The sequence below is a fragment of the Pungitius pungitius genome, chromosome 13 (assembly GCF_949316345.1).
Source record: "Pungitius pungitius chromosome 13, fPunPun2.1, whole genome shotgun sequence".
NCBI lineage: Eukaryota > Metazoa > Chordata > Actinopteri > Perciformes > Gasterosteidae > Pungitius > Pungitius pungitius.
In genome coordinates this window covers 2,454,749-2,474,210 of record NC_084912.1, presented here as the reverse complement: position 1 = coordinate 2,474,210, position 19,462 = coordinate 2,454,749, and the positions used below count along the sequence as shown (strand labels likewise).

The following is a 19,462-nucleotide window of genomic DNA, read 5'->3' as shown; positions in this document are numbered from 1 at the left end:
TTCCATTGTGATGGAATAAGGATAAAAAAAACAAAAAAAAACAGCAACGACTCAATCGTCTTTAATCACAGAGTGGTGGACCAAAGGTTTCAGACCGCGTAGCATCATCCACTCCAGTCTCACCAAGGACGCGTTGGATCCCGAACGACTGCTCGAAAACACATTTTTCATGAGCTGGGGCATTTCTGTCTGTGTAGTTTGATGTCGTATTGTGCGGCTTTTTGAAAGGACGACTCGTGCCTGAGAGGTTCCTGTGTGGAGAACCAGTTGCAGTTGTTTTTATGTTTTTCCCCTCCGTACTGAAAGGGAGGATTGGCAGAACGGATGAAAAGCGGCTAAGCTTTTCGAAGTGTGTTGATAAATGGGCTGAAGGTGGAGCCACACATTAATACATGAAAGAAACCCTTCATCTGGTGGCAAACAACCAGAGGGAGAAGAGCAGGCCCAAGTGTCCGGAAAAGCACATCAGGCCCCGAACTCAGATCACATGCGCTCGTAATGCATCTCTTACAAAGCATTAAGCTCTCTTGTGCTTTGAAGACTTTGCTTAGCCTGAACCGGAAGTTAGCAAAACACAAGATCATTCACGGGAGAAGGATTGAAAAGAGTCAACAGGACGCGGAAGGCAGAAAACACAGAAGGAAGTAGGCATTCACGCACTCCGACCTCCAAAGTCTGACTTAGGAACGTATCTTGGATCAAAGGACTCGTCTCTCCGCAGCATTGGGGGGGGGGGGGGGGGGGGGAAACGATTGAATATGAACTAATGTAAAATCGTCTGCCTCTGGTTCAGGGCGACTCGTCCTCCAACAGTTTATCACATCGCTATAGTTCAAAGGCCTTTACACTCCTCTCCTGCTACAATGCCAGAGATACAGACGTATCAGGGGGTCAGATACAGATCTGCTTTTCTTCCCCCTAGAGTCAAATTGTAAAACACACCGAGTCTTGTTTGATTTGATTTTACGACCCGTGTTGGAATAAAATATCACAGAAAACCGCCAGCAAAGACGTGAGACTACTTTGTCTTTTCAAATGAAAAAAATGTCATTCTTTTGTGTCATACATTTCTAATTGTTTTTTAGTGTGCTTCCCTCAAACTTTGCACTTTGACCTTCGACGTGTTGCGTGTTTGGCTCTGAACGACCAGGGAGAGGTTTCCGTTTGTGACACAACAAACATCCCGGTGGAGTGTTTACACAGATTACTGGTAACACAACAACTTTGTGTTGACGCTATTTGATCCGGGCCTGGTTTCGGAACATCAACAAGGAAGTCAATCAGGACTTCCAACTAGGAAACGTAGCGGTTGAGACCAATCCTACTCACCGTCGCGACTTTCTCCCCGGCCTCCAGGAGTTTTACTTCGACCATTAAAATCAATTTTCAGAGGACACGGGACCATCTGCCGGCATTGACCCGCTTTGGAGTGATCTCGGCAAACAGGAGAAACCGAAACCGTCAAGATCTCCTGGTTCATGCTTCTCTCAATAAACCACACACACACCAACAGGTAACCAACCTACATACTCACCTGGAAGCACCTGTTTGGCACATCACCAAACCTGAATCCACAAATCTTGTCTAATGTATTGAATGTGATGCTTGTAAGATTATGTATATTGGACAAACCAAAGAGACACTCCTTGCAAGATTGAACCAACATCTATACCACATCAAAAAACAAGAGAAATACTTCCCTCTACGGTCACTTTTTCCAACATGGTTCATGGAACCTTAAGATCACAGGGCTAGAATCAGGTTCTTGGTGGACCGAGGGACAACGCCTCTATCTAAAAATGGTGGATGGCGATGTGCCTTTAGATTGCTACATCAGCATATTAAAGAGGGTTCGAATGAGCCGTCCCCATCGGTCAGGTGAGACCAATTGTCTTCTTTCGTAAACAGAGATCACATCACATTTGAATTCCTTACGGTGCAACGGTTATTGTAGGAATGAATCACACACACCAGCTCGTCCCCCCCGCTTCGATCGGGTCACTTTCTAACGCTACACGTCGCTCAACACGTTGTTAACGTTGTGAATTCAAACGGAAAAGTATTGCTTTTTTTGACGCTTGGGACTGAAAACCCGCAGTCGTATCAAGCGACAGGCCCGATGGCTCCATCCCGTATGACCACAGACTGTGCAGGTGCATTCGGCCCCTTCAGTTCTCTGGCTGCCGTAAACACAATGTTCCCACTGTGTCCCCTGAAGGGCCCGAGGTGAGGACAGGTTATTTTCAGCAACCGTATTGCACTGTTGCCCTGCTCCCATTTGACTGACAGCTCAGTTTAAGGGGTGGGAGAAAGGCTTTTTGTCGCCTCTAGATGTTCTGCCAATCACAAGTAGACCAACTGCTGTTAAGCATTGTGTGTGTGTGTGTGTACAGACTTCTGGAGGGTTGTCTGCATCTTGGTGTGTACAACAGGATCACTTTGAAGTGCATTTGTCGTACTCACCACGATGACACAAGGTGCCTACCTACAAGAGTATCTTCATGGACTGATCATTTGTTCTGCAAACCCCATTTCCCCAAGTACATTATTGATCCTAGCACCATATGTTATTGCATAGAAGATGTAGAGAGGTTTGGCCAAGTGTCTCAGTGCTAACATTTTAAAAGCATTTTGACTTGTTATTTTGTAGACCATGCATCCCTCAGAGCTTCTGCATACGCCCTCTGGTGTTCCCTGTAAGCCTGTTTGTAGACGGAAAGTCCAGAGGCCATGATTCGTCACTCAAGAACACACCCAGCCACCTGTAACTTTCTTAACTGTGTACCAGGGTGCCGAGTGTGTGATCGAGACTGACCTAGATATTAAAGGGGGCGTTGTGGAAGAGACTGTGAATGTCTACAACCAGTCACTGAGCAGAGTACCAATGGCAGGTGCCTAATCAAAAAGCAGTTGGATGACGAGTGATGACAAAAATGACATGCAAGAACATCCACTCTCCCCACTCAGGAGAAAATGTGGACATGAAGACAGTCGAGCGTGTGCGTTATATTTCTTGATTTACCTTTTTTCCTACTTGCTTGTATTTGTGTCTTTCAGAAGCAAATCCATTTTCCTTTTGAAGTCCCAATAGTTAGGGCTGGCTCAGGTTAGCCTGGACCAGTCCTTAGTTAAGCTGCTCTAGGCTTAGACTTCCGGGGGACTCCTTAGGACACACCGAGCCTCACGCTCACCTTCCACAATAATCCATGTTCTATTATTGTACATCACTAATTGAGCTTCTTTTCGGGAGTTTTTTGTGCTTTCTCGCCTAGCAGGTCTCCGTGGATCATAGTTTCGCGCGGACCCCGGTTCTGACTCATGGCTCTGCTGACACCTGCTGCTGCCATCATCATCATTACTTTAAATATGATTCATATTACTGTCATCATAAACCAACATTTTTCTGCTCTCCCTCCCCACAGAAGCCTCTATGGATGGTGGTTATATCTGATGGAGGTTTTCCCTGCAGTGGTCCTGCCGTACACTTGTTCTGTTACATGCAATTACTTGTATGATTTCTGTTAGAGGATTTGAATGTATTGTACATCTGTGAGGGTTTTGGGATAGAAGATGATGCTTGTGTACAGACTAATTCCATGGATCATTAAAGAAAGCACTTTTTTTAATTAAAGAAAGCACTTTTTTTCAACGATTAAAACACCACAACATTGTTTAAAGTGCCAATGGGCTATTTATGAAATATACAAGTATATAAAAGAATAGTGGCTAAATAAATACTAATTGGAAGGAGGCATTAAATCATCTTGAATGGTTGGCTATGTAAAATCACTTGTTTATAGGAGTGTTTAGATAAATCCCTTTTGTATAGTTCTCTTGTTTTTGCAAAAAGGGCTTTTCCACATTCGGAATTTGAAGATCTCTCAAAATTGTATCTCCCAACTAAACCCTTGGAAGGAAAATGACCCCTTCTTTTAAGTGATCTTATCGAATGTGTGTAGTTCCTAGGATTTTTAATTAGTTTTATTAATAATTTGTAATTATTCATTTTCATTTTGTAATAATAAAGTTATTAAACTAAATTTTTTAATAAAGCTTTTAAGTAACTGAATCTGTGAGATTTTCTGACTAAGGACCAAAAATGACGTGGCTTGTTGAGCTCGTGCCCTGAGGTTAACTCCGAAACCTCCCCAAAAAAATCCACACTATACAAAGTCCCTATCCTGCCAGTACCATCAAGAAACTATTATTTCTTATTTGTATATATAAATAACTCACAGATAACAAACATACACTTTTTTATAGGAAGAGATCTTAAAAATATATTTTTTTAAACCAAAAGTGTCTTTTGTTTTTTGTTCATTTGGAAAACTCCGTCTTTCTCCCGGTCATTAGAGGTGATGAAGGACAGATGCGTTAAACATCTCCAGGTGGGACAATTAGGTTCAGCGAATCAGGAGGCTTCCCTCAAGCCCCTCCCCCTGACTACTTCCCCTACTTATGCCTCTGTCAGGTATCATTCTGTGTGCTCTGAAGTAGGTTGAATTGAATGAAATGGCAGGCGTGTGTTTGTTGTCGTTGAGACGCCTAACCTTGCTGATTTTAACATATGGGTTTTAATTTCACCAATAAAACCCCCTTTTATCTGCTGACTGATTTAAAGGTCTATCGGCCTAACAGAGTTTCAATCTGCTCCTTGTGCTCAACACTCGTGTACTGTACATGGAGAGGACACCAGCTGGCATCCGTGTGCACCGTGACGACGGTTTCAGCTTCCCCTCGAGTTCTAAATGAAACCCACAACGCATGTGGCTCTTAAAACATTGTAAACAGGGCAAGTGGTTATATGGTATCATTAAAGATAATGCACAATAATATATTACGGGATTCCTGACTGTGGCGTTTTATTAGTCGTGGACTCCCAGAGGAAGGAAAACAAAATGGTTTAAAGTGAATTCATAAGAGGTCCTCAGGTTAACTTAATCAGTTCTGTGGATTTATTCGATGTTGGCAAACTACACAAGAAAAAAAGGTTATTTCATCAGCTGAGTGTAACTTAGGTAATCTGCTTTAAATCAGCTTATTGTCTTTGGTTCTGCTGTTGCATAATATATTTTTAAATTTGTCATTCAGAACACGTTTCACATGAAACAGACTTTTTGAATAGAAACTATTCTGTTGAAATTGTGTTTGCAATGCTGGTCTCTGAGAGTGATATCACTGATCTCTCTGTCTATATTACACATATCTGAAATTGACGGAACTGATTTTGTTGAGACGTGACGGATGTCTACACAACTGACTTTGTAAACTTACTGATTCTCATCCCTCTAAATACAGATTCTCATCCCTCTAAATACAAACATCTCAAATCCAATTATTATTTGGGTCCCTTAGACGTTTATCAGAAGAAAAGAAATCTGAATAGTTTCAATTGATTTTTTTTTTTTTGTGATTATATTTGCTAAGCTGAGGTCATTCGGATTTGCATCAGTGCCGCAGAGGGGGTAGAGTGTAGGTGGGGGGGGGGTCAGGTGCTCCTTTGAAGGAGAATAACAGGACTTGAGTCATGTGGTATGAATTTAACAGTGTTGTGACTTACCTCAATGAATCACAAAAGTGACCAACCAGCAAATACTCTCATTAATGACCAATGAGACCATCATGATGCGTCGATCAAACCTTTTTTTTTCTTCACTTTTTCAATGGCTTTGACTCTGCAGGGCTGCAGATAGTTGCTGGATGAATCAGTGAAAAGCTGACTACTGCTTCTTGGCTCTATACAGGATTTAGAGACAATTAATTATGCCTTTTTGTTTCAGGTATTTTTGAGAAGTTGGGGAAGAAAACTGCAGCATATGAAGCTGCTGCCCGGGTTTCTTGGCCGACCGACTTATTAGTCAAATACCTACTACAAATGTCTTGTGAAGGGCAGAAGCGAACATTGATTTACAGGTTTGTATGCAGGAAAAGTTCTCTTCGTCCTCTCTGTGCTAAAGTCGCAAAGGCCTCGTGCTAAGTGAGTGACTCGTGGAGCCCATGCAGCACCAGGTACGCCTCAGCGCTGATGTTCACGGTTGCTCCTGTTGACTGATGCCAGCGGCTCGCCGTGGCGGTCTGGTGTCTGTTACCTCCTGAAATGTCCTGATTGGCTGCCACATTCTCTCCTCAAAGCGTTTCCCTGGGTTTGTACACAGGTGATAAAGGACGCCTCGACTAGTACATTAGTATGAAATTCACTGTTCCTCCTCCTGATCTTCTGAAATCCTGAATATTGTTTTTTTCTGTATAAGACGGCACACGGCATTTAATTTACAGATCGCATCAGGACGCTGTTGCAGGAAAAATACGGGATTTAATCTGGATGGACTTTAAATCTTCTCGCAGGCTCCCGGGCTTAAAAAAGATGCTGCTGGCGCTAGTTTATGAATCACTTATAGTGGCAGACGCCCAAAATAGGTTTTTGATGTGTGTTAAGAATATGGAACCAGAAGGCCCTTAGATCTTCAAGAACTGGCAGCTAACTGCTACTTGTAGACTCAAAAAACAAGCACAGATGCTGTGCTGCCCACAGAGAGAACCCATTTATTCACAATATTAAACATTTACTTAAGCTTTCTGAAATAAAACATTACGCCTTGAGCTCACTTTTTAGAACTTGGTTGGACTCTTGGAGTGACCTCTCTGTTCATTCAGTGTCATCTTCTGCTCTGGTTTGTAAGCGTGTCATTTACTCATCATGCATGATGCTGAATGAACAGCAAACTCTTCATGCGGAGCTGCGTAAATAAGTCATCAGTCCATGAGTTTTTTATTTGAAAGTTTATTAGTTTATTGTTGGAGTGCAGTGTATTTTCTAACAAAATATCTTGTAATCACATTTATTCACTTGGACCCCGCTTTTGTGTCCAGTCCATTAAAAGTCCCCACTAAAAAAAATTTAAAATTAAGACATGGCAGCAAATAATTATCCCATGAAGTACACTTTGTGAAAGCGACATGAACGTTTGGACCTGAGAGGGCAGTGAAGTGTGTGGTTCGGCCTCCTTTAGAAGCTTCTTTCTCTTCACCAAACTCCCACTAGAAGGAATTCTGAGGTGAAATCAGCCTTATTAAAAACATTACACATGTTTTACCCGGCTATTTAATGCTAATTCACGACTACATTTATGTTCCCACATGATGCACCTGATGAAAGGGGTCTTCACACATTGTAAGAGGCTGAAGGGCACAGGGAAAGGGGGAGGGGGTCCTGAGGTACAAAGACAAACAGGCGCTGCAGAAAATCTGCAAACCCCAAAATGCATCTATTTAGGTCACTTCTACAAATAATCAATGTGTTGCGTAGGGAACTCCTGTAGTTAATCTTCCCGCCATTTGGGTTCATCGCACATGAACACACACACACACACACACACACACGGAGTTCTATTGCACTGCTGCCAAAAGCTGTCGGGAAGATCAAAGTGAGTAAATATCTTTGATGGAATACTCTGCTCTCTTCATTTAGCACACAGACGGGCTCGGACTTGAAAGGGTTTCATTGAAATGAAGTGGATTCTGGAGTGCGTTTGGGAACAGGAGGGAGTGTCGTCGCTCTGTGTGCTCGGGCTCCTCAAAAACTTCTATATTCAGTCTGAAATGTAGTATTGATAACTATTACATTTCGCTATTCTCTCGTGCCTCTTCAGTGCCTTGCCATTTATATGTGTCACCTCATCCTCTCGTCTTCCTCCCTCCTCCTCCTCCGTTCACTCGCCACATCTCCTAGTTTCTTTGAGAAAGCCCCTCTCGTCATCCCCGATGGGTAAATAAGTGGGCGGGCGAACAAACCCCCACTGTTTCTCCCCTTCATTAGTAAAACCGTGACATGACAAGAAACCATGGCAACCGCGACAGAACAGCCGCAGCGGCTGTGTGACACGAGCGGGAAAAGAGAGAGAGAGAGATCCCCAGTGTTAGACCTGTGTGTGTGTGTGTGTGTGTGTGTGTTAATCCTTTTATTGATCACGTGCTCTGATGGCTTGTTATCAGGAGTCAGGAGCGACAGCTGTTAATTAACTGAGAGAAGTGCAACATTGTAAACATAACTAATTAAAAAACGCTTAAAAGACACACTGGGGCAGAGTCCTGGGCCGCCGAGGTACGTCCTTTCAGCAGGTTAAGCAGGGTTTGGTGTCGTCAACACCATGATTTTAAATGAAGGCTTTTTGAAATGCCTTTTGCTTTTTCTAAATGGCCTCCGTTGGACTTTCTCCGATCGAGATGCTCGTCAGGCTGCGTTACTCGTCGGCTTTTCTAACCCCCCCCCCCTTTGTAGAATGTAGTGGGTCAGGCAGCGTTCGGAGAGCTTAGTGAGATAACAGAGGATCTTTGCAAAAACACCACTTTTCAAACGATTGTGGTTCTGGGTAAAATATTTTAAAATGTTAAAAAAAATAAAAAAAAATGACCCGAGATCTCAATCCGTACTTGATCTTAAAATATTACCTTGAGTGCCCTAAACAAATCACCACTAATTCCCTGATTTATTGAAATAGGGCTGTTAACATCCTTTTTCCCAGGAACTAAAGAAACATCAGCGTTAATGTGTCCGAAGCCATTATTTGTCCCTCCACCACGCTGCGTTGTGCTCACGTACAATAACGCCCACTTCCACTCGCTCGCTGTGCCTCATGGTCATAACGGCCTTGATGGCCGTCATTTCGTTGCAAACTCTGCATGCCCCCCCCCTCCCCCCTTTTTTCCTTCATTTTGAGCGCAGCGTCACGTCAGCTTCCTGTAATTTACACCCTCTGGAATCCTCCCAGAGCTGTGCCGTTCCTGTTTTGATGGGTTAGGGCTATGAATGACGAGGCTGTGATCTAAACCGGACGTTTCTGGACTCGCACACGTTGAGGGTCGTGAAAATCTTTGTTTGATGCCATCAGCTTTTTCGACAACTCTCTAGCCCAACCTGTAGATTCATATGAGAAGCCTTTAGCAGCCAACGGTTTCGGTCAAGTGAAGAGAATATTTCTAAAATGCTGTAAATTAACAAAGCCTGAACCTGTGGTTAAAAAAAAATTTTGAGAGGAAAAAAAAGAATACAAAAACAAGGACCCTCGCCAGACCTCATTTACTTTTTTAATAGAATCCCTAATCAGAGATAAAAAGAATAATGGAGGCTTGAGGCAGCTGGAGTGCTCGGAGGGCTTAATGAGATAAGAGGATCTATGCACAAACAACACCAATTTTCCGAGGAGAGGAAACAACTGAGATGGAGGGTGAAAACAAACAAATAAACTGAAGGCGAGGGAAATCCATTCTGAGGTTGATTTGTTTGCATAATCAACAATGAGCCAAGTTTCAGCACATGACGGGTTCAGAATCCACAGATGTTTCATGAGTCGCACACTAAACACACTAACCCCGTCACTCTGAGGGAGGAAACTAATGCACATGAATTAAGCATTTGTTGTTCTCATTTAATGGTTTTGAATTCTTTCAAAAAGTGCGAGACAAGTCTTCCAACATGTGTCAGACAATCGGCATTCAATGTGCCCATCACCCTGTAAAAATGTAGCCTAATTTTGTCTGTTTTTATGAGCAAATATAATTCTACGCTGCTTTAATTCAGAAAAGAGCTGGACGTGTTTTTTTTAATTTATTTTTTTATTCCTCACAGGGTCAGATCGCCCCGACTGCAGGCTGCTACACAACGGCAAAGAAACCACGTGGAGGAGATGATTACTTATTTGTTATTTTGATTATTTCAGTGGAGGTGTTCCCGTGACACGCCGCACAATCACATTCACTCAAAAGTCCCCCCCGATCAGGCTTCCTCTCAGGACTGTTTGCCACTCAGTTGCGATTGCGCCCTTAAGGCATTTTGTCCTTTCGGGGACAGCTTGGTATAATTATAAGATAATGATCAAGACCCGACGGACGGAGGCTGAGGCAACTAAAAGGGGTTCAGTCGACTTTGCAAGGACGCTTGGACCCTCCCGTCGGTCCCGTACTGACACTTTGTCAGACGCCTTGGTATCACACATTCACACGGTGTGGTTCAAGATGGGGATTCAAACGAAACAGCAACAAAACCACTTGGGTGAAGGAAAGAGATGCATGACGCCGTGGGCTTACAATACCAACATTTTACACAAAAACGGGTCTACTGCTTGAACCTTGATTTGCTTGATTGATTCAGGCGCGGCATCACACCCCCTGTGAAGGGATTTTGAAATTAAACCTGAGGAAATGTGGAACTGCTGGCAGCTCTCGGCCCGCTGACGAGATTTTTAACGTTAACGTGGTTGAGGTTTTCCTCTCAGCCGTTACTCACTTGACTCGATGCTCAGTCCCCATGAATCCCGCGTGTCGTTTGTCATCGAGTGAAGCTCAGAGCGGCTCACCGAGCATCAGAATGTGGTGTCATTTCACATCGCTCCACCACCTCCACACACATCGCTCCTCTGACGTTCCTTCCTTTCCCCCCCCCCCCCCCCCCCATGTAGGGGTTTTCATTTTTTGGGGAGTTTCTGTGAGGGTTTTGCATGTGTGCTGTACAAAATGAAATGAATTGAATGGCCGAGTGGGGTGTGCCGACCTCTGACCTCTGCCGTGTCTGTCTTTGAGTCACTGTGTGTGAGCTACCCTTTGGAGCTTATCATTAGATCTCCAAAATGTGGGCTCAGACAAAACCACGGCGCTGCATTTGCATCGATTCAGCAGAAATTCCCATTAAAGGCTAGAATGGTAATTTAGAAAACTGCTGTCTCCAGTTAAAAAAAAGGGAACGTTTCTTTTGTAATTATAAAACTGTTGTATCACCAGTGAATATTTACCGTCGCTTGCAGACAAGATATGTCACATTGTTCGGTGGAGAGAAATGTTTTATTCATAGCTGGGCGTAATACGTGAAAATAATTTACCTGACTCCCTAATTCTGTGAAAAAAATCATGGGATGGAGACAGAACTGCAGCAACAGTGAGTGTAAATACGTGTCATAGCAGACATAAACTGTGTGTGTGTGACCCATAGATCTCCTGCATGAACCTCCCAACAGACGAGAGAGAGATGACATTCAGGCAGAGAGAAAGCATTTAGCCATTTGAAGAGGCTTCACTTTCCATAATGTCATGTTAAGAACTGCAGAATGTTAATGTTCAGAGGATCCCATTGACCTCCACTAGAAGCTAACAGTTCAGTGGCCCCTGGATTAAGCACAAATAACATAATCTGGACATGACTAGCGCAAAAAAACATCATTAGGCATTATAAATTAATTGAATTGTTTTGTTACAATGTAGAATAAAAGTCCCCAGTTTGACTGAGAAATCGCAGCACGTTTCTGCAAATAATTTGATGGATTGGATTGGTTGATTGGATTTTTGATGATTGTGTTTGCGGCTGAGATCCTGCTCTCGTGTTCACATTATTATCATCCACAAATTAGTGCCGTACAACTCTGACCTTCTTGGAACAAGGCGGATTGGCTGGTTGTTGTCGTGATTGGAGGAAAAACATTTGCTTGGCCTTTAATTAAAAAGCAGGTTGCAGTGTGAGAGCACCGATTAACGGCTACCAACAAAGAGCATCAGCAGCCTTCTCCACGTGCAGACACAAGTGTTTGCGCACATATTGACGGAGCGGAATTCACTGCTGCCGGGTAGAGACGCATCGTGAGAATATGCAAAAAAAAAACTATTCCACCTCCGGATGAGGAGAGGACGTCCCTCCACTTGATGGGACAGGAAGTGGGAGAGTAGTCACAAATATGTTGGGTCAGTGATGGCAGGAAGTCTGTTCTCTGGGACACACAACAGGATGAGAGTTTCCTGATGTGAAGGTGATGATCGTCATCATTTTGTGTTCTATTTAAACACTCACCCTTTCATATGACGTGCAATGAGTTTATATTGGTGGAGGGTAAACAACAGGGTGTTGTGCTGTGAGTCACAGGCAAAAGCTTTAAAGCATAAATGATGAGCATAAATTAGAACCACATTTTGAAAGGAGACAGTTCAAGCTGACGGAAGGATGAGCAATCAAACGGAAACAGAATACTAATACTTCTATACTACAAGGCACCTGGCGGTGAACATGCTGCTGCTAAGTGAAGAAGAGCTCGATACACGCGCAAAGACCAAGAGATTTTAGTTTACGATAAGTAACAATTCCCTTTTTAAAAACGGTCACTATCAGTTGTGCGTAAGCCTTCCGATCCGCCTCACCGTCGGCCTCCCACTGCGCAGACACTTCTCTTAGTGTAGGTCAGGACGAGTAATTATTCCATAATCCAGCACAGGCCATGATATATTCTAATTAAGCACCGTTAAGGTTTGGCTCATCAGCAGATTTTTTTCTGGAGTCAATTTCAAAGTGTTCTACTTGAGAGGGAAAGCAGTTTGTTTTTCAATTGCAGCTTTTTTGAACTCAAGTTATCCATGTAGAAATAGTTTAATATATAATATATATATATATATATATATAGACCTATTGTCCATTTAGTATTACTATCGCTTATATAGTATATTTGATTGAAGAGAAGTGGGGAGACCTTGATTTGTTGGTTCTGTCACCGCGGTTAAGTTAAATTTGTGTCCTTCATTAAGCGGGGCAGCAGATAGGTCAGCATTTGGTTTGCTTCCCCGTGGCCGGAGTGATCGTTAAAGCAGCCGTCGTGACACCGAGGTGCTTTGAAACACACTGGTGCCGCCGCAGGAGATGGAAAGAGGTGTGAAAACCCACAACGAGATGCCTTGAGTTTTCCCACGGGAACAGTTGAAGGATTCTCCTACAGGCAGATGGCTATCTGCATGACTCCATGTGTGTGTGTGTGTGTGTGTGTCTGGCTTGTGATGCTATCGCATCCTACGAGACACACTTTCACGCTCACAAAGATAAAGTCCCAGGGCTGGAGAGGAAACAGACTGGTGTGTTAAATGGATTTCAACCCTGGCTCAACCACACACACACTTACTCAGCAACATACTAGTGAAATAAAGCAGTGATGTGAACCCTACTAGAGTCCACCGTATTTCCATCTTTCTTTTACTAATCACAGGTGATTAGTAAAAGGTGATGATTTCACGCAATATTTAGTTGGGTAATAAATCACATTAACAACTTGCAAAAGAGAAGCAACACAGATGCATGACATTTTTTTCCCACAAAATAGACCTCAAGAAAGAGAAATTCAACACATCCCACCGAAGGAATCTAAATGAAATGTAAAAGTTGTAGAAGCAAACACTAAAGAATATAACAAAGAACTAAACTAGAAAACAAAATGTAGTAATTTATTTAGAACTAGAGGGCTCCTTAAAGATCACTTTTTTTCACTTATACAGAGAGCTGAAATATGTTTCATCCATCTGTAACCAAGCTCTAGTGCATCCCCGTGACACCGAACACGCCTACATGTCGTCCCTTCTCTCATCCTTCTCTCCTCTGCTGGCGTGCAGTGGGCGGGGCCACGTGAGGGACGGCTCCTCCCCTCTGATCCCTCTGGGACTCCAGCTTCTCGCTGCAGAGCCCTCTCGCCATCCCCCCCTCCCCCCCCCCCCCCCCCCCACTCCTCCCACGCTCATCATCTTTATCCGTACACACGCGCACGCAGACCTCCATCCACTTTCCCCTCTTTTCCCGTCCTCTTGCGTGGTCTGTTTGCATTCTGCATCTTTGCCGACTCCCTTTCCCTGCTATCGGAGGTTGGGCAAGCTTCCCGGTGCTGGTGCATCTAGCAGGTGCAGCCTCTTTCTCTCCTACTCCCTCCCTCCCTTCCCCTCTCTCTCTCTTCCGTTGCTCCATCAGTGTGTGCACACTCCACTCCGTCTGTGCCTGCCGTTTTTTTTTCTCTTCCCCACCCCCACCCCCCCAACCCTCATTCGTTCCCTGACTCTCGGTGGCGGCAGCTCGGGGAGGCAGCTGCATGTGCGTCTGCATATCAATTGCCACAGGTAAAGACAGCTGCATCGTCGGATGTTGCCGACCCTGCAGGGGGGGGCGAGGGAGCCTTTGCTGCTGCGGCTGCAAGTTCTCATCCGAGCTCCCGGAGCACATTTCTAATCAGCTCCAAGAAAGCGTCCTGGAGGGGAAAGAAGAGCACAGGATCCCAGCAACCCGACCAACAAATCACGAGCTGACTGAAAGAGCCCAGGCTTTCAGGGACTGAGGGGGGGGGCACCACTCAGAGAGCGAAGAGAGAGAATCAGTGGGATATTTTTATCACTGTATCCACCAGTTTGCTTCTCTTTCACTTTTATCTCTCTTTCCGTCTCTGTGGTCTTTCTTTTTTTTTTTTTTAATTATCCGCATCCATTCCCCGCCTCTCGTCCTCTGCCTCTCTCGTTGCATCCCTCTGTGGCGGAATGTTCTCTGGAAATAGATGAGAGGAGGCTTGGTGCAGTATCAGCGGACCGGATAGTGAGACAGCAGGGCGCTGAGCGGACGGTTTGGGAAAATCGGAGCCGGCTGGAGAGGGAGCAGGATCACGTCGCAGATTTATCCGCCCTGCGCGACAACACCCCTAAGTCTTTTTTTCAATCAACCTCTCAGTCTTCGTCTGGGAAAAATGGATCGGCAACAAAATTGGATTCTACTGCTGATATTTTCAGTCTCAGTGGAATAAAGAGTGCACGTACAGAAGGCAAAGAGTGAAAAGAATAATCATACAGTTTAAAAAAAAAAGGAGAAGCTGATTGAAAAGCAAGGGGCAACTGAGACAGCGGATAATCCAAGGAGAGTGTTTCGACAGACGCATAAACAGCAGATCTATCCGTCTCCTTTAGTTACGAAAGAGACCGATTTTTGGGTCTGAGGGACGCTGACTCGGCTAAAGCTGTTGGAACAGGCTGCATCGGACAACGTCTTTCATTTATTCTTGATCCGCCACGGGGTGGGGAGGCAACAAGACCCTCCCTGCAAGTTTCACTCCCTTCCTCAGAGGATACCGTCCCATCGTGGATCGCGCTTCGTTGGGACGCATTTGAGAAGAAATAGCCGCTCTTTGTTTTTTCTGCAGTGAGATCGGAACGTCGATGCCACGGATTTCTCACGCGCACGGATGTAAAGCTGTTCCTACCCACCCTCCTCTCCTCTCCTCTCTTCTCCCTGTTAGACGCATCACTTCTTCATCTTCCCTCCCGGCTTATCCTGCTGTGAACGTTTTTTTTTTTTTTTTTAAAGTTCAAATTTGGATATCGGGTGTTAGGCGGGACTAAACACGGACTCATCGGTCGATAATCGCTCCACGCCAGCTCTCCCGTTCCTCACTGCTGTCTCTGAGTGTGCGTGCTTGTGTGTTTGTGAAAGGGTGTGTGTGCATGTATCTCCTGCACCCCTCCCCTTCTCTTTATCCTCGGATTACATATTTTTGTGCGTGTTCTTAAGTGTCCGATTCCTGTGAAGTCTTTTTTGTGTCCATTCGTTCGCCTTTTTTTTTCCGTTGCCTCTTCTCTTCTCCTGTCCGGCACCGCTGGGAACCTTTCCGCCATGTGCCGCCGATCCTTATCGCAGGGTTAACCCTCAATGAGCCATAAAGGACGGCGGGGAAGGATGAGCGAGTGTTCTGGAGCAGCTGTTTCCGGGGCGGTGATCCTGGAGGAACCCGAGGGTTCGGGGCCCTCAGGGGGCCGCGTTGAAGGCCAGGCCCAGGATCAAGGTCCCCTTCGCTGTGCGGTCTGGCCTCGCCAGCAGACATGGCTGTGTGTGGTACCCTTACTTATCGGCTTCATTGGCCTGGGATTGAGCCTCATGCTGCTGAAATGGATTGTTGTTGGCACAGTGCGGGATTACGTGCCAACAGACTTGGTGGATGCTAATCGAATAGGCCAGGATCCTATTTTCCTATCCAAGCCCAGCGGGATTCCTAAAAGTCCCGATACTACCACCACGACAACCACGCCTACAGTCGATGGCGGGAAGCCCACACCTAGAACTGTAACTATCGCCAAGGGTAGAACTCGATCGACGGCTACTACCACGACCGTGAACCCTGGAGAGGGCGGAGCCTCGGGTAGCCAAGTGACCCCACGGAATCGAAATGGGCGCGGACCCTCGGGTTTTACTACGACCACCGCCCCCCGACGGACGACTTTCGGGATTGGAACGGCGACAGCTAGCCTCTCTCCTTCCAACCCAACCGTGCTCCACGACTCCACGCAGATGTGGACCCTGGAACACACTTCCACTGAGACGGTCTCCACCACGCTCACCGCCCGCACGCATGGCCACCGCAAAACACGTAAGTCACTTCACTCGCATCAACGGGTGAAGGCTTGTCACTTCCTCTCATGCATCCCCGGTGCAAAGTGCGGATTTGTTTGCTGGCTTGAAACATCAGTGGAGAACGACGAGACCTTGAATGGAGTTGTCGTGAGTTTGTCTTGGTGAGTGTGTAATGTTTCTCGATTGCTTGGGTTGTTAACTGAAGAGGTGGATCATATTTCGCGACATTTTGGGCTTTCAATCGACACCGATAGCAGGGCTGGATCATTCTGGTATAATTGATTTATCTTCTTACATTAGGATAAAAATGGTTGTTAATGCAATAGGCCCCAACTTTGGCTTTAAACATGAAATCTATCTGTGCTATTAATTGTTGATAATCTTGTGACACAAATAAGATGAGACTTGAAAAGTGTTCTAATCCACCCGCTAATGGACAAAGATGATCTTATGCTCTTTCACCATCTGTGTCCTTGACTCAAGTCAAGGAATGCAAACATAATATCGATTGGTGGACCAAAGGTTTTCTCGTGCCGATCAATGACACTCAGACGCACACAGACTACATTCTCACAGCTTCCACCATGATGAATCCAATCCAAAATGGGGCCGCATTATGTGCTGGACGTCCGTGTCTGTGATCGGGCCCAAACGGCTGAGTGGTATCGTGAACAATGGCGCCGTGCCGTTGATGAGAACAGATGGTGCACGTGTCCTGACCTTGTCGGTGATTGTAACTTAACTTAACAGCTATCTTCAAATTGACATGATGTTAAACCACTTAATGTCAAGGACTCGACCAATTAGAGTACATGCATGCATTTGCTGTATGTTATGAAAGATGCATGCACTGTATGTTATGAATTAATTTGCATTGACCTAAATGCTCTAATGCTATCCTCTAATAGGATATTAAGTCTATTGTTGCTATTCTCTCATCAGGAAGTCTGTTGAAATGTCTGATAAACTCGACGGCTGCAATTTCTCAAATTGTTTATAACTACATGACGGCAGCTATATATGAAATAATTGATGAACTAAATCACCCCATTCCACCTGCTGTGGCCTGTCTGCTTTGCCTGCAAAGGTGCGGCTGCTTCTTTGTGTCTGTGACAATGAAAGTGTCCCCCGATCACACCAGACACCAGGGACTGTTCTCTCTGATAATTAGAAACATAGGGGAATATTGTGTATCATTTCATTACCAGGAGGAAATACGGGGGGCCATCCATCATCATCCTTTATTAATTAACCATAAAAAAATAATGTAATATCTCCAGCAAATGCTCATGAAAACCATTAGGCTGATGGATATCCAAAAGGAAAATGTCACTCCTCCAGCAGCACGCTCGGGAAAGTTCCGCCACTACAGAATAGACGAGTCGTTCGCTAATCCCAAACACCCTCCACCATGCCCGCCCCCCCCCACTCTATTCTACCGCCCACATGCTGCTTTGATTTGAAAAATTTTCACAAAAACTGTCCATTATGTATGAATGTGTTAACAGTATTACCGAATTGCCTGTGTTTGGCTTGTGCTCAGAAATGGACACAATTCTATTAATTCAAGTACAGTAGGCCATCTATGAGCGCTTATTGATGTCTCCCTGTCCTATATGGACACACGTCCCACACACTGGGGTCCTCGCTGGTCCATACAGTTTGGATTTGGAACTGGTTATTGTAGTTTATTTTCTGTGTGCTAAAAAATCTGTCTCTTCAAAACCATTCCAGCTTCAGCTGTACTCTTATGTGAGCTATCTCTTATTCTCTATGAAGGCAATGAATGGCACCTTCACCTCTGTTGCAGTGTAGCTTCGGTGGTAGTTGGTGACATTGAAGCTTGTCTAGCTGTCAAAAAGTCAGGATCTGACAACCATAGGAAGATATAATGGTCGAGACTTGTTACTCTTTGACACTTTGATTGACAAGGCCATATCGTTGGTAACTAACAAAATCTTACAGCTATCCCCATGGTTTGAGCTGGGAAAATGAGAAGATCTGGGAGAGTTGATACCTTTTTAGGGGGCCAAGTGACCTCTGCACTGCAGGGCTGAATGTCAGGCGTGCCCTTATTCCTCACCGCTCATGAGAGTACCACTGTGATGTAACTGAAATGGAAATAATAAAAAAAGGAGACTGGAACTAATTGGACACCTGTCAGTTCATGTAATTAACAAATTCTGCATGAGTTATACATAGAGGAAAACACAACATTGTTAACGTTTTTCTAGAGAAGGACTCAAAAATGGAAACTGTTGATGAAATAGAGCACAACAACACCAGATGAGTAGATCCCAACAAATGTTTATTTCTGGGTGGTTACTGGGACTGTATTTGTTATTACATTAAAAACGCAATATAACACTGATATTCCGGTCTGTGATTGTAGATTATTACATTATTTCCGGGTCCGTGCTCCAGAAATGGTTCTGGTGCAGGTGGTCTGAGGTCTTTGTCTCCATGCTGAGCCACTCAGCGGGATTAGGTTTCATTCAGACACTGGCCCTGAAACCTAAATCCAGATTAACAGCCCATCGCCCTGACGGTGGAAGCAACAGAATTACATTAGCCCACCTATCAGTCACACAGACTCCACATGAGCTCACGGACTGCTGAGGGGTCCTTTTGATAGATGGACTGTGGCGGGAAACTCTTTCATTAAGCGATGCCATGGTCACATGTTTTCTCCTTTTCTGTGTCTAACAACTCAATCTCGCATAAAGCAGCGCTCATTGCTGCTGTTCGTTTAATGTGGGGAGCTCGAGTATTTGTGGCATATTATGCATGCGTTTTAACCAAATCTCACTTACTTGTGATAAAATGTTTTAAAAATGTACCGGGTCAAGCATAAACTGAGCGCCAGACGGATGTTTTATGCTTTTGTTTTACATGAACAGGCGCTTTGTCGTCCCTTCGGGCATGAATGTGTGCTTCGCTGCAGCCAATCTTTTTATGAGGATATTATTCTTCGTGATCAGTACATAGCTCAAAATCTGCAGAAAGCCAAGATGATCTGGGGCTGGTGTCGGGTAAATGCCCTGATCCAATGGACGCGTCAATAAAAACCTCTGGTACAGCAATTTGCGTATCTTAATAAACTTTATGAGTCCCTCGTATCATTAACAAACCAGCGTTAGCAGAAGGCAGACCCACCAGTCACCTCAGCACAGGGTGATTGGAAGGAATAATAAAAGCACTACGGATGGGTGGACATAAAAAAAAATGATGGACATGATCTTCCAAACTGATTTAACCAACTAAAATTATTTTCACCAGAGGTTCTGCGTC

General features: G+C 44.6%; 1 protein-coding gene across 1 annotated transcript in view; it reads left to right on the top strand.

Annotated features, from left to right (window-relative positions):
• The first annotated feature begins 13,833 nt into the window (after nt 1-13,833).
• LOC119214147 (pro-neuregulin-3, membrane-bound isoform) overlaps nt 13,834-19,462 on the top strand; it is a 207,928-nt gene continuing 202,299 nt past the window's right edge. The window contains exon 1 of the mRNA XM_037465643.2: nt 13,834-16,187. Within this exon, the coding sequence (XP_037321540.2) occupies nt 15,473-16,187 (715 nt within the window). The 5' untranslated portion in view covers nt 13,834-15,472. The remainder of the gene's footprint in view (nt 16,188-19,462) is intronic.